Genomic DNA, 15228 nt, shown 5'->3' with positions numbered 1-15228 from the left:
ACTGATGAAAATAATAAGTAAGATGACAAGTTTGAACCGTTTGTGCAGGAATTGTACCGAGCCTTCGAAACAATCTGAAACAATCTCCACAGTGACATCTGCTGGCCAATTTGACTATCGCCACATCTTTTTAATGCTGCTCTGTGAAACAAATGAGGCAGACAAGCCCCGCAATTCCAACAAAACGACTTATTATAACAGACTGTCAGTAATGGTGATGAGCACATCTTTTGGAGAAATCCAAATCCAACTAAGGCAAGAAAAATATTGAGACTGTTAAAGACAGCAGCCAGTAACCGTAATAAACAGTGTGCTTTAACAAAATCATATTGACTATTGACATATTTTATTGAGCTCACCCACCAGTCTCCGTTTTTCTCGCCATGTCTATATGAGAGTAATCGCTGAATAAGATATTTATACATTATTTATATATCTATACAATATCTATCTAATTACACTTTTGATTCCAGTCTTTAAGTGATTAAATGGTGTATATTGGTCTTTAAAAGTCTCAGCAAAGATAGTAATGAAAGATGTGGTATTGTTTTCTTTTACACATGCGAGTGTAATAAATAGAAGAGGTAGTATCAAAAACATTAATTCAGTAATTACAAATGATTCTGGTTCAGAAGAAAATGCAATCCTGGCGCTTCCCATGCCTACTGAAAACACATTAATGCCCTCCTTTGCAGATTTCACATTTTTCAAAACCATCCTCTGGATTGAACCCATTTGCAGGCCAGCTTTGGCCTGTAGCAGGAAGGGCAGAACGACAGACTAGCACTAAATTCACATAATAAATAAATAAATAATAAGGAAGAGAGACTAATTGGCTTGCTGAAAGTGGGCAAGAAGATAATGGAATCAGTGATGATGACAGAATTAAATTTAAATTCAGGAAAGTGGAAGTGACAGAAAGTATAGAACATGTAAAGTGTAAACACTCTGGAATCCAGGCAGACACGAGAGCACAGACTTCTTGAACTTTCTGTAGCATAATCAATCAAAAGTAAAAGAAAATACAAATCTAAAAAATACAATGATTTTATGCTTCCTGGCTTCACTTTTTAATAACTTCGAGGGTATGGAAATCTGTTCAGTGTGGTAACATTTGTAGAATTCAAATCACTGGCCCTCTAAACTGTCATTTAAATAATGTTGGTGTGTCATCCTAGGCCGGGTTTCAGTCACATCAAATCAGCTGGTCGAGTCATCCTCTATGACTTAACTGACTTTGACTGTAATCAAAACTTTCCATGACATGACTGTTGTCATTTTTTTCACCCAAAATTAGTCAGAATTTCCTGACAAGGGAGCCTGGGATTCATCACCAGCAGACTAACTTGTAAACATGGTGAGATTATATCGAATTTAACTGATTTCTGTAGATATACACTGACCAACATTACACTGATCTTATTATAAAAATATATCAGTTTATATGTTGTGGGGAATTATTTTTAGTAACAAATAAGTTTTAGTCAGCAAAAGGAAGGCGAGTGTGCACAGTGACAGTGTAGACAGATTTATGTTTCCACAACATGTGTAACACAACTACAGACAAGATTACAGATAGATTAACGAGTAGACGATTAACGGTTAGATCTGCAGATTAGGTACAGTCCATATAGAAGTGCAAGAGAAGTGATTCTGTCTGTTTCTAATGTCAAAGCGACCTGAGAAACATGTTTTCGTTCTCAGAAAATAAAAGCCTGTTCTGTAATTACAGTTCTCTGATGTGAACATTTCTCGATTTTATCTCTTTTCCACTGCTGAAAACTTTTTGTTTTTCTGTAGCTTCCGAAAAGATGGCAGTTCATGACTGACTGAACAGCTCAAACGAAATTACTCAATAATTTCTCGTGAAAATTTCTCATTTCATTATTTCCTCTTTTTCTTAATCACCACAGTTTACTTCCTGATAATTTTCCAATTTAACACTAGTGACATATCTTGAACTCTTCACTTCCCTATACTTCTCTTTTGTAACAAATTTTGACCAGAGATAACTAAGTTTGACTTTAGCATGTTTTGTTTTGGCTCAAACAGTGAAGTGAGGTAAAAATATGAAGTTTGATGCTTTGCATTTTACTGCAGGTGAAAGAATATACACTGCTTGTCCTTGTGGCATGTGCACAATAACTCTCCTATAAACCTCTTTCAGATTTTAATGACTGATTAGTTGCGTGAACTACTAAAAGTAACGTTGTCTTGTAATTCTGTTTTCCAGACTACCTTGTTGGAAACGGTACAGGTTACAGTGAAAACAGCTCCAGTGTTGATGTCTTGATGTCACAAATGTGCTCACACACTAAGCTTACACAAGTAAAACAGCAGAAAGAAGATGAAAAAGTAAATTCATGACACAGTTCTGGTGTGAAGACTCAAAACACACAATCACACAAAACTGCAAATTGCTCTGATAACACAAGGTCATTGCTGTGATGTAAAAAAGTGCTGATTATGTACATTTTTTCTCTAAATAGCACCAACAATGTTAGCTAATCCTGGCTATATTTTGTTATTTTCCTATTCTGGTTGAAGTGGGCTTTCTTTGCATTTGCTGTGCACAGCAGACGTCCAGTGAACAAGTTAGAAGGATTTTATCTGTCAATGGCCAACAGCCCACATTCAGTTACAATATATTTATGAAGTGATTATAAGTCAGCCTTTTACTGAGTTGAAAATTGTGTTTCACAATGAGGCAGTAAAATAACACACACACACAGACACACATGAATGTATATATATAAAAATGCTCCCTCGGCCCTGCGGGCAGTCTTTATCCTTCGAGCTCGGGTCTTCTACCAGAGGCCTGGGAGCTTGAGAGTCCTGCGTAGTATCTTAGCTGTTCCTAAGACTGCGCTCTTCTGGACAGAGATCTCGGATGTTGTTCATGGGATCTGCTGGAGCCACTCACCTAGCTTGGGAGTCACTGCACCTAGTGCTCTGATTACCACTGGGACCACCCTTACCTTCACCCTCCACATCTTCTCAAGCTCTTCTATGAGCCCTTGGTAATTCTGCAGCTTCTCGTGTTCCCTCTTCCTGATGTTGCTGTCATTCAGTATCGCTATGTCAATCACTACAGCCATCTTCCTCTGCTTGTCCACCACTACTATGTCCAGCTGGATAGCCATCACCATTTTGTCCGTCTGTATCTGGAAGTCCCACAGGATCTTAGCTCGGTCATTCTCAGCCACCCTAGGGAGCGTCTCCCATTTTGACCTCAGGACTTCGAAGCCATACTCGGCACAGATATTTCTGTATACTATTCTGGCCACTTGGTTATGGCGTTCCATGTATGCCTTGCCTGCTAGCATCTTGCACCCTGCTGTTATGTGCTGGATTGTCTCAGTGTTATCTTTACACAGCCTGCACCTTGGGTCTTACCTGGTGTGGTAGACCCCAGCCTCTATGGATCTTGTGTCCAGAGCTTGTTCCTGTGCTGCCATGATTAGTGCCTCTGTGCTGTCTTTCAGTCCAGCTTTGTCCAGCCACTGGTAGGATTTCTGTATGTCAGCTACTTCCTCTGTCCTTCCATGATGGTTCCCCCTCCTCTTCCTTTTTCTTGGGTTTCTGCTGCCTGAGGTATTCACTGATCACACGGTCTGTTGGGGCCATCTTACTGATGTATACATGGATGTTTGTTGTCTCATCCTGGACTGTTGTGCTGACACTCACTAGTCCCCGGCTTCCTTCCTTCTGCTTACCATACAGCCTCAGGGTGCTGGACTTGGGGTGAAACCCTCCATGCATGGTCAGGAGCTTCTTTGTCTTGATTTCAGTGGCTTCTATCTCCTCCTTTGACCAGCTTATTATGCCAGCAGGGTACCTGGTCATGGGCAGGGTGTAGGTGTTGATAGCCCTTATTCTTGCCATTCAGTTGACTCCTCAAGACTTGCCTGACCCTCTCCAGGTACTTGGTGGTTGCAGCTTTCCTAGCGGGCTCCTCGTCGTTCCCATTTGCCTGTGGGATTCCCAGGTACTTGTAGCTGTCCTCAGTGTCTGCAATGTTGCTTTTTGGTAGTTCAATCCCCCTCAGTTTTTCCCTCTCTTTGGTACCATCCAACTACATTTCTCGAATCTGAAAAGACATTCCGATGTCACTGCTGTATATCCTGGTGGTGTGGATCAATAAATCGATGTCTCATTCACTCTTGGCATACAGCTAGATGTTATCCATGTAGAGAACATGGCTGACGACTGTCCATTCCAAAGTCGGTATCTGTAGACAGTCTTTTTGATGATCTCACTGAGGGGGCTCAGGCCTTTGCAGAACAGTAGTGGGGACAGTGCTTCTCCTTAGTAAATCCCACACTTGATGGTGACTTATGAAGAAATATAACAGAAATATAAAGAACTGCTAAAAAAGCAAGAAGAAAAGCAAGACAAATGAAAAGAACTGGCAAAGAGGTGTAAGGTCTAAAAGGTGTAGACTTAAAGTGCAGCACAAAGCTTCTTCAGATAGATGATAAACCTTTTTTTTTTTTTTTTTTTTTTTTTTTTTTTAACCTGTCCCGTTTGGTTCTTTTGCCATCAGAATTATTGTCTAAAGGCGAAGAAAGATGCCCAACGGATTTACTTTACCAAATGGACCATCCCAGCCTTGCCGTAATGGTCCATTTGATTCAACTTTTTATTGTTTATTTTATTTTCACTTGCTGAATACGGGACAGACTTGACTGGAGGAGAGAATGTGGAGAAAGAAAGAGGGAAAGAAAAAAACCTGAGAAGAGGGACGGGGAAAAAGGGCAAAAAACAAAAACCAACAGAATAAGCAGACAAAAAATACATATATCGATCACCTGGATCACCTGTTGAGAAAGAAAAAAGAAAGCAAGCAGAAGAAAACGAGAGTAATAAACAAGATCACAATGATATATGAGAATATGACAGTAAATACTAAATATTAAACATTATTGTGCAGCACGTGAGATCGACAGCGCACAGTGTGCTTTGAGGTAGGAGCCAAAAAGGGTGTAATTTGTGTGTGTGATCACCCGTGTGTACACCTGTGAGCATGAACGCGCTTGTTTTTAAAAGGTTCCTTCATGTAATGATCTGCTAGAGGGTGTGGGGGGCCACTGCCCCGACCTCCAGGGCATGAAGCAGGTATGGAGGAGATCAAGACTCCAGACATCCAGAGGCCCCCAGAACACAAGAGACCAAGGAAGACCAACAGAGGGGCAGCCGCGCCACTATCCCAGAAAGAGCTGAGGAGAGTCCCAGATGAGGGGTCACTCAGCAGCCGCGGAGCAGAAGCCAGGGGGGGTTGCAGTGACGTGCCCGTGAGCTCCGCCGGCAGCCAGCTGTGCCTGAGTGGCCGAGCCCCGGGCCGTGAGGCCGAGGGCACCCCATCCCCAAAGTGGCCCGAGCGAGCCCCAGGCTCCAGGCCCCAATAAGCAGCCGCCAAGGAGTGAGCCGGTGGGTACCTGGGCGCCCACCCCCGGAGACAGAGAACCACCAACGCACCGATGTCTGAGGGCGTCCGCCACCGGCAGGGGAAGTGGTGGGGGGAGATGGGCCTCCAAACCTTGGAGGGCCTGAGATGTCCTCAGAGAGGTGGCGTCTGATACCCAACCTGACATATAGACACAGACAAACAGGCACACACAGATACAAACATCTATTCCCACCCTCATGCTCTCATATACAATTGCTCAACACTCACCCAACGTGGAGACAGACATAGAGAGACGCTGTACACACAATCACACTCCCCAAGCGTACTCTAAGCCCCGAGTCTAGGTACCCTTGCCCCTGGAGGGGGAAACTGCACCCAGACTCAGGTGGTGTAACCCTTTTCCCTGTGGTGGGGAGAAGCAGACCGCCCCGACTCCGCAGCAGCAGGGAGGCCCCATACACCAGACCCCAGTCGGACGGCCAACTCCTCCTCCTAGCCCCCCTGCTCCAGCAGGCCGCAGAGAACGGGGGTGTAGGAAGACTCCTCAAGACTTGCCTGACCCTCTCCAGGTACTTGGTGGTTGCAGCTTTCCTAGCGGGCTCCTCGTCGTTCCCATTTGCCTGTGGGATTCCCAGGTACTTGTAGCTGTCCTCAGTGTCTGCAATGTTGCTTTTTGGTAGTTCAATCCCCCTCAGTTTTTCCCTCTCTTTGGTACCATCCAACTACATTTCTCGAATCTGAAAAGACATTCCGATGTCACTGCTGTATATCCTGGTGGTGTGGATCAATAAATCGATGTCTCATTCACTCTTGGCATACAGCTAGATGTTATCCATGTAGAGAACATGGCTGACGACTGTCCATTCCAAAGTCGGTATCTGTAGACAGTCTTTTTGATGATCTCACTGAGGGGGCTCAGGCCTTTGCAGAACAGTAGTGGGGACAGTGCTTCTCCTTAGTAAATCCCACACTTGATGGTGACTTATGAAGAAATATAACAGAAATATAAAGAACTGCTAAAAAAGCAAGAAGAAAAGCAAGACAAATGAAAAGAACTGGCAAAGAGGTGTAAGGTCTAAAAGGTGTAGACTTAAAGTGCAGCACAAAGCTTCTTCAGATAGATGATAAACCTAATAGCACAGAAAAAAGATCTACAGAAACTGTGCCTGAAAAAGGAAAAAAAAAAGTTGAGTTGATTGGAGGTGTGGTGCTTGTATTTGGAAGATTTTGCTGTGAACAGACAACATGCAGTCAAATAGAAGGCAGGAGAATAAACCGGCTGTTCTCCACAGAAACATCGAAGGTGTAATCTGAGTGGCAGGGGAACAATATGAGAACAGCATCTCAGACTCGACCAGACTGAGCAATACTGGAAGAGCATAAGGGAGAAGGAAGCAGGACAGAACAGCAATGCTTGGTGGCTAGTGGATCTAAGAGCAGACCACAGCAACCTCCCTGAACAGAGTCTAGTGCGGACAAATGTTGAATGAAACACACAAAATTGTATGCAAACTAATACAACTTATTTTGTGTGTTTCCATGACTTTGTCCACACTGCTTAATGATTCTTGGGTCAGTCTGATCAAATTAACTACATTTTTCAGAGTTATCAACCCTTCCTATATATGGAACATTAAAATCAAAGTTAAACCCCTAAAACATTACAAAGACACCTAATCCCCGCATTTATCGCCTGTCTGCATGTGTGAGGACATGATAACAATCCACCCTCCCTAACCATCATCTGGTGACTGCTATTTTTAATTATAATGACCAAATCCAGTGATTTGTATCATGAGCTGTCTTTTGCAGGAACAAGATGAATAACTCAACTAGCTGATGCCAGACTGTAGTGTTTTTTGTTTTGTTTTGTTTTTAGAATTTTCTTTTAGATAAGTCACACAGTACACTCAGAAAGTGTTTTTCCCCTAACATTTTGTCACATTTGTCATAGGAAGCTCATCATACAATTGTGTAAATTCTTTTTTTTTGCCCTCAACAGTCTACACTTAGAATGCCCCAGGGACAAATTCAATTTTCCATTTTCAATTCAATTTATTTAATATCACAACAAATCACAACAACAGTCACCTCAAGGCACTTTATATTGTAAGGTAGACCCTACAATAATACATACAGACAAAAAAACAACAACAATCATATGACCCATTAGAGGAAGCACCTTGGCGACAGTGGGGAGGAACATCTCCCTTTTAACAGGAAGAAACCTCCAGCAGAACCAGGCTCAGGGAGGGGCGGCCATCTACCGCTAACGGCTGGGGTGAGAGAAGGAAGACAGGACAAAAGACATGCTGTGGAAGAGATTAATAACAAGTATGTTTCAATGCAGAGAGGTCTATTAACATATAGTGAGTGAGAAAGGTGACTGAAGAAGAAATACTCAATGCATCATGGGAATGTCCCAGCACCCTAGACCTATTGCAGCATAGCTAAGTAAGGATTCAGGGTCACCTGATCCAGCCCTAACTATATGCTTTTTAAAAAGGAAAGTTTTAAGCCTAATCTTAAAAGTAGAGATAGTGCCTGTCTCCCGAATCCAAACTGGAAGCTGGTTCCACAGAAGAGGGGCCTGAAAACTGAAGACTCTGCCTCTCATTCTACTTTTAAATACTCTAGGAACAACAAGCCTGCAGTGCAAGAGCGAAGTGCTCTAATGGGGTGATACGGTACTATAAGCTCATTAAGATAAGATGGGGCCTGATTATTTAAGACCCTGTATGTGAGGAGCAGGATTTTGAATTCAATTCTGGATTTAACAGGGAGTCAATGAAGGGAAGCCAACACAGGAGAAATCTGCTCTCTCTTTCTAGTCCCTGTCAGTACTCTTGCTGCAGCATTTTGGATTAATTGAAGGCTTTTCAGGGAGTTTTTAGGACATCCTGATAATAACGAATTACAGTAGTTCAGCCTAGAAGTAATAATTGCATGAATTAGTTTCTCAGCGTGATTCTGAGACAGGATATTTCTAATTTTAGAGATTGCACAAATGGAAGAAAGCAGTTCTACAGATTTGTTTAATTGAAGGTGCATATCCTGGTCAAAAATAACTCCAAGGTTCCTCACAGTGTTACTGGAGGCCAAGGTAATGCCATCCAGAGTAAGAATCTGTTTAGAAACCATATTTCTAAGATTTCCAGGGAACAGTACAATAATCTCAATTGTATCTGAATTTAGAAGCAGAAAATTAGAGGTCATTCGGGTCCTGCAGTTTAACTAATTGGTGGGTGTTATCTGGCTTCATGGATAGATAAAGTTGAGTATCATCTGCATAGCAATGAAAATGCATGCTATGACTTCTGATGATACTGCCCAGGGGAAGCATGTATAATATAAACAGAATTGGTCCTAGCACGGAACCCTGTGGAACTCGATAATTAACCTTAGTGTGTGAAGAGGACTCTCCGTTTACATGAACAAATTAGAGTCTATTAGATAGATATGATACAAAACACTGCAATGCAGTACTTGTAATACTCTATTGCTGTAATGCTCTAATCACTCTAATGGAATATTATGGTCGACAGTATCTAATGGTATCGAACACTGAAGAAGATCATTTGTAACCTTCACTAAAGCTGTTTCTGTGCTGTGATGAGCTCTGAAACCTGACTTAAACTCTTCAAATAAGTCAGTCCTCTGCAGATGATCTGTTAGCTGTTTTATAACTACTCTCTCAAGAATTTCTGAGAGAAAAGCAAGGTTGGAGATTGGCCTATAATTAGCTAAGACTGCTGGGCCAAGAGATGGCCTTATAAGATGGCCTTATAAGTTCCAGTTTAACTACCGCCAGCTTGAAGGCCTGTGGTACATATCTAATTATTAGAGACTGGTTGAAGTAATTAATGGTAGGACTTCTTAGAGCAGTCTTGTAGGAATGGGGTCTAAAAGACATGTTGATGGTTTGGAGGAAGTAATTACTGAAATTAACTCAGACAGATCAACTGGAGAAAAAGACTAAATGGCACTGAAAGGAGCTGTAGATAACTTTACATCTGTGAGATGATTATGAGTAATTTTTTTCTCTAATGGTTAAAATTTTATTTGTGAAGAAGTTCATGAAGTCATTACTAGCTAACGTTAAAGGAATGGTTGATAGGCCAAATTTTCAGTTTTGGGTTGGTGAAAGGCCTGGACTGCAGGCAGGGCAGTTCAGCACCTCGACTCGTCTTCTGCAAAGGTACGCCTGTGTAATCAGTGCAGTTTGTAGTTAAACATTGTCTTGCTGAAATATGCAAGGCCTTTTCTAAAAAAGATGCCATCTGGATGGGAGCATATGTTCTAAAATGTGTATATACTTTTCAGCATTAATTGTGTTTTTTCCAGATGTGAAAGTCACCAGTTCCATTAAACTGAGTGCTGACAACAAACCAGCAATTGAGAAACTTTTTTTTTCTTTTTTATGGTAGATTTCTTCAGTTTAAGACCTTCATTCTGGGCCTGTGGTACATTTAGATCTCCAGATTTACCTTAATAATGTCTCTTTGCGTTTCTACATTCAGTTTCTGATCAGCCTTAAACAGGTTTTAATTAGTTGAAAAACATTCCTATAACACAATGCTTTCACTGTTATGCTGAATTGTATTGAGCAGCTGATTATTGATGCCACACTCATCATGGTAGAACTGAGACCAAACATCTGACCACTGTCATAAATCTAAGATATGCTGGAGTGCTGCACTGAGATTGTTTACAGGTTTTCTGAAGCTTAGTTGGATTGATCACCAGGTTCTTTGTTACTTTGTTACTTCGAGAAGCCTATCAGACTACTTTCGTTGGCCATTTTTTATAGCCATCCCAGATCTGTTGGTTGATATTGTGAATGTCTCAGAGCTCTGCAGAAAGTTGCTTCAGTCTCACGGTGCATTTGCCTTTGTTATCTTACAAAATATTTTAACATGGTTATATCTGTATAAATCTTTGATTTCAGGCAGTTTAGAATATCAGAGGTGACTTTTAAAAAAATTATTTTATAAACATCTATAGATATTATGTTTCTGTTTTGTAATCATGAAGTATGCAATGATTCATGACGAGGCAAAAAATTAACATAAACAATTTTAGTCTTAGGGTGTAAAGGGAATTAGTCATAATGGTTTCTGAATGTGATGTAAATAGTTGTCGCATCATGACAACATGATACTGGAGAGTCATTAAGACATGACAAAACCAGTTAATATTTTGTCACTGAAATATCATTTTATGTCGATATAGTAAACTGACTGACTTGTACAGAATTTCACCACAATCTCAGCAGTGGACGCTGACTCAGTCTTTGGATATTTTACATATTTAATCTCCTTATTTGGTTCACAATCCACAGGGAGGTTTTTCGATGACTTTGAGAAGAATATTAATGTGGAAGAAATACAGAACTGTAAAAAGGGCAGAAGTCTGTAACGAAAACAACTGTCAATATTCATGTTTATTACAAATATGACATATAAAAAAATTATATATATATTTTTTAAATTGCACTGTGGTCTTTAAATCTTTGTCCTAAAAATTAAAGGTAGAAGGAAATGCTTCAGTTTTCTGGCTGTGGGGTGTGCACATGGGCGGGGCAAACATAGTGGCAGGTGACACTTTGCTTATATATTTGCCACTCACTGCTAGCTGAGTGACAAATACAAAAAGAGGGACACACAAGAACTGTGAATTTACACAATGGCGTTGAGGCAGTGGACTCATTTATTGGCTTTGGTGAGCCTCCTGGCAGCAGGTAAGTCAGGCTTATGCCACATGCAACATAAATGTTTTAAATTAAATATAGATGCAAATGTATATTTTCACTTAAAACCTTTTAAAATAGGATCTAAAATTGTCTCCTCTCATGAACAACACTGATCCTGTTGTGTTTCTTTCCAGAATCAAATGCTCAGCCTGATGGTAGGTAAAACAACAGTTTCTCTGATTAAAAAAAAATCATTAATTAAAAAATATTATTTTTTTAATATTAATTATGTAATATTAATATTAATTATGTATTATGTTTTAATTAAAAAAAAACAACAACAGGGATCCAGATAAAAACACAGAAAAATGTTTTCCATGTTTTTACAATGATTTACGTTGCTTCTGAAGTTTGATCCTGCTGATCTTTGTTTCAGTATGTGGCACTGCTCCACTCAACGGCAGGATAGTGGGAGGTGAAGATGCTCCACCTGGATACTGGCCGTGGCAGGTCAGTGTGCAGCTACGTGGTAAACATTTTTGTGGCGGTTCCCTCATCAACAAAGAGTGGGTGATGTCTGCTGCTCACTGCTTCTCTGGGTGAGTAACACAAACATCTGTTTAATCTTTATACCTAAACTGATCCCACTAGAACAGGACTTTGACTAATATTTGTCTAAGAAGGCAAATACCAGATTGGGAATTCTAAAAATGATGTCATTCCTGAAACATTTCATCAACATAAATGTCAAAATACTGACTCAGGCTTTCTTACTTTTCCAGCTCAAAAGCAGCATAATGACAAATGTTTACAGTACATTTTTTTGTCAAAACTTCTATATTTTCTTCTAATTTCTTTAACTTTAGTTCAAGTCCTTCTGGGTGGACGGTTTCTCTTGGTCTTCAGAGTCTGCAGGGTGAAAATCCAAATAAGGTGTCCAGAAATGTTGTCAAAATCATTTTGCACCCAAACTATGACAGTGAGGCCTACGACAACGACATCGCTCTGCTCAGACTCTCCTCACCAGTCAGATTCACTGACTACATCAGACCTGTGTGCCTGGCAGCAAGTGGCAGTGTGTTCAACAATGGCACTGATAGCTGGGTGACTGGCTGGGGTGCAGTCAAGGAGGGAGGTGAGCCTGGTGTTGGTGTTTCAGTGTTCATGTGTTCTGTGGTTCATTGGTTTATGTGTAAACAGCTCCTCATCTTTCTTCCCATCAGTGGCCTTACCCTTCCCTCAAACGCTGCAAGAAGTGGAGGTGCCAGTTGTGGGAAACAGACAGTGTAACTGCCTGAATGGAGTGGGCACAGTCACAGACAACATGATCTGTGCTGGTGTTCTGGCAGGAGGCAAAGACTCATGCCAGGTAGGCTTCCTCATCTCATTTGGTTACATAATCAGGTGTTTCAAAGATTCTCAGATGTGTCCTCTTCATCTCTACAGGGAGACTCAGGAGGTCCAATGGTGAGTAAACAGGGCTCTGTTTGGGTCCAGTCTGGAATTGTAAGTTTTGGTTTTGGTTGTGCTCAGCCCAATCTGCCAGGAGTCTACTCCAGAGTGTCCCGTTACCAGTCCTGGATCAAGTCCCGCATTCGCTCTAATAGGCCAGGATTTGTGCGGTTCATCTCCAGCGGGCTGGACTCTGATAGCAACTACACCTGTCCTGGTCCTCTAACAAGACCCTCAAGTGAGTCTGAATATCAATGGGGAAAAAAATAAATAAAAATAAATTTTATATATATATGTATATATATATATATATATATATATATATGTGTGTGTGTGTGTGTGTGTGTGTGTATAAAGCTTTCAGAATGGGTGTGTTTGGATCTCACTGATTATAAATCCTTTAATACATCCACAGGGAGATAAGAGCAGAGTCTTCATGGTTCCAAGTTGCTGTCGTAACAATCAGTGGACGTAAAGTGAGCCATGCAGATGTTGACATCTTTATCAAAACCTGAAGATTTGGGTCATTCTTACAGGAGATTGTTGGTGAAACATCATCTCCTGCAGCACTTTTGACAAGATTTCACCAGATTACTGAGTTTCCTTATTGCTGCCTTTTGCTGTCCTCATCATCTCCATGTTCCTGTTGTTATGATTTGTTGTTGTTGGAGGTTGATGTAGTTCATTATTACAAATGACCAACAGATGCTAACAATCTTCATTAGCACCCATTTATATTTATTTAATGTACTAATGATGCTCAGATCAAAATGAAGAAAATAATTCATATAAGCATTTCAAAAGAAGTTTACATTTCTAAGTATAAAACCTGATTATTTTTGTAATATTTTGGTATGTTTCTGTGAACTAATTATACATAAATATGTCTGTTTTGTGCATTCTGCATTTTAAGAACTAAATTTAAATGCAATTCTAATTACATATAGAATATAATAAACATTCATTAAGCAGAAAAATGATTTTGTTTTTGACATCATTCAAAAGTAAATATTATATATATTATATTATTTGTGAACAAAGCAATTTACATCATGAGTGACAGTTTTAACAAATCACGGGTGTTTTTTTCACAAGCTAAATCATTTTGAGCATATATATTTAATTTCACACGAAGGTATATTAAAACATACAATGTTCGTGAAAATATCAACAAAAAAATTTTAAATTTAGATGTGCAGTCATGAGCATATTCTTGATAAGCTATTTTAAATTTCATTCTATAATACATCACAGGACATAATCTCTTCATCACTCCATCTTCTCAGGTAGTTACATTAAACCTTCAGTCTATTTCATTTAAGGATTCAAATTATAAGAATAATACATCAGAAATCAATTACTCATGACTTCTATTGTGACTGCTTAAAGAAAAATGTGTCTGCTTTTTATATTTTGCCTTCAGGTACCTGTGTGATCTAAGCAGCTAATTAACAATTGCATTTTTCTGCTCAGACACTAAAAAACTATCCACATCCCTAAATGCACCGAGTTTCTGCCATGTGATTGGCTGATTAGATATTTGCATTAACAAGCAGCTGAAGTGGTGTACCTGTGAAGTGCGTGGTCAGTGTATGTCACAGTCCGGCTACAGACTAATTTTTTTCTCAGTTGCAATGTTTATACTAAACTGCATTTGCAATCTCATACGATACACTACAGATACTCCTGCAGTGCAGTCATGTTTTAGATTCAATGTGGTAATTGTGCTTTTAATGCTTTTAATCACGCCTCTACATCAGCCCATATACAACATTCACAAATTAGTTTGTGGTAAACTGTACACTACAATGAATTTAAATTGAACAGGAGTGTTAAATCTTCATAAGTTTAGAAATGAAGATGGTATTGTTTTGTATGTGTGCTGTGATATTCATTGCATTCTCTTGCGTTTCATGTAAAGGTGGGAAAGGCTACCATTTAAGTAAGCACATCTTGACTCCTTTATCAGAGCCCTCAAACGTCAACAAGATCTACTTCAACTAGGCCCACACAAAGATCCTCAATTTCATGCAGATGACACTGGATTCCATGAAGAGGCGTTTCAAGTGTCTGACATAACTTTGTTTTGCACAAGAAGGCTCACTTAAACAGTCTAACATTATCAAAGCATGCAGTGTGCTGCACAACATTGCTAAAATGTTCCGTCCCTCCCCTGCCTGACCCTGTTAAAACTGAGCCACTATATCTGGGCAAGCAGCAGTCAGGGCCATTAGATATCAACCACGAGGCCCTCAAAGCCAGAAAGGGAAGTTACTGATAGTAAATTCTGTACTGTGTCCAGCAGTCAGGACCCCTCAGGTAGCAATGTCACAGAAGAAGATGCATAAATGGTTGTTTCTAGTGTAGGAAAGAGAATCAGTGACTAATAGGCAAGACTTAAACTCACAAACACAGCTTTATTGCTGGTGTGCAGGTGATACAAAATAAAACTAAAACTAAACTGGAATTCTGGAACCTAAACATACAGAGAAACACACAGGCAAATAGACAGCCATGAGTGAAGGAGAACGCAAATGGACTGAGGGAAACAGAGGCTTAAATACACAGTACAACGACCAGGAATCAGAAAATACATGGGGAACAGAGCTGAGACAAATTAGACATGACGACACCAGGGAACCAAAACTAAACACACTGAACATGGAACACAAGA

General features: G+C 40.2%; 1 protein-coding gene across 1 annotated transcript; it reads left to right on the top strand.

Moving 5' to 3' along the window:
- Positions 1–1087: 1087 nt before the first annotated feature.
- On the top strand, positions 1088–14558 carry LOC134632959 (serine protease 33-like). Its single transcript, XM_063481839.1, has 8 exons — positions 1088–1107; positions 1179–1243; positions 3015–3038; positions 11539–11701; positions 11969–12237; positions 12326–12471; positions 12549–12792; positions 14476–14558. The coding sequence occupies exons 1-8, from the start codon at positions 1088–1090 to the stop codon at positions 14556–14558; spliced, it is 1014 nt and encodes a 337-aa protein (XP_063337909.1).
- The last annotated feature ends 670 nt before the right edge of the window (positions 14559–15228 follow it).

Source organism: Pelmatolapia mariae, linkage group LG8 (genome assembly GCF_036321145.2).
Source record: "Pelmatolapia mariae isolate MD_Pm_ZW linkage group LG8, Pm_UMD_F_2, whole genome shotgun sequence".
Taxonomy (NCBI): Eukaryota; Metazoa; Chordata; class Actinopteri; order Cichliformes; family Cichlidae; genus Pelmatolapia; species Pelmatolapia mariae.
This window is presented reverse-complemented; position numbering and strand designations above follow the sequence as displayed.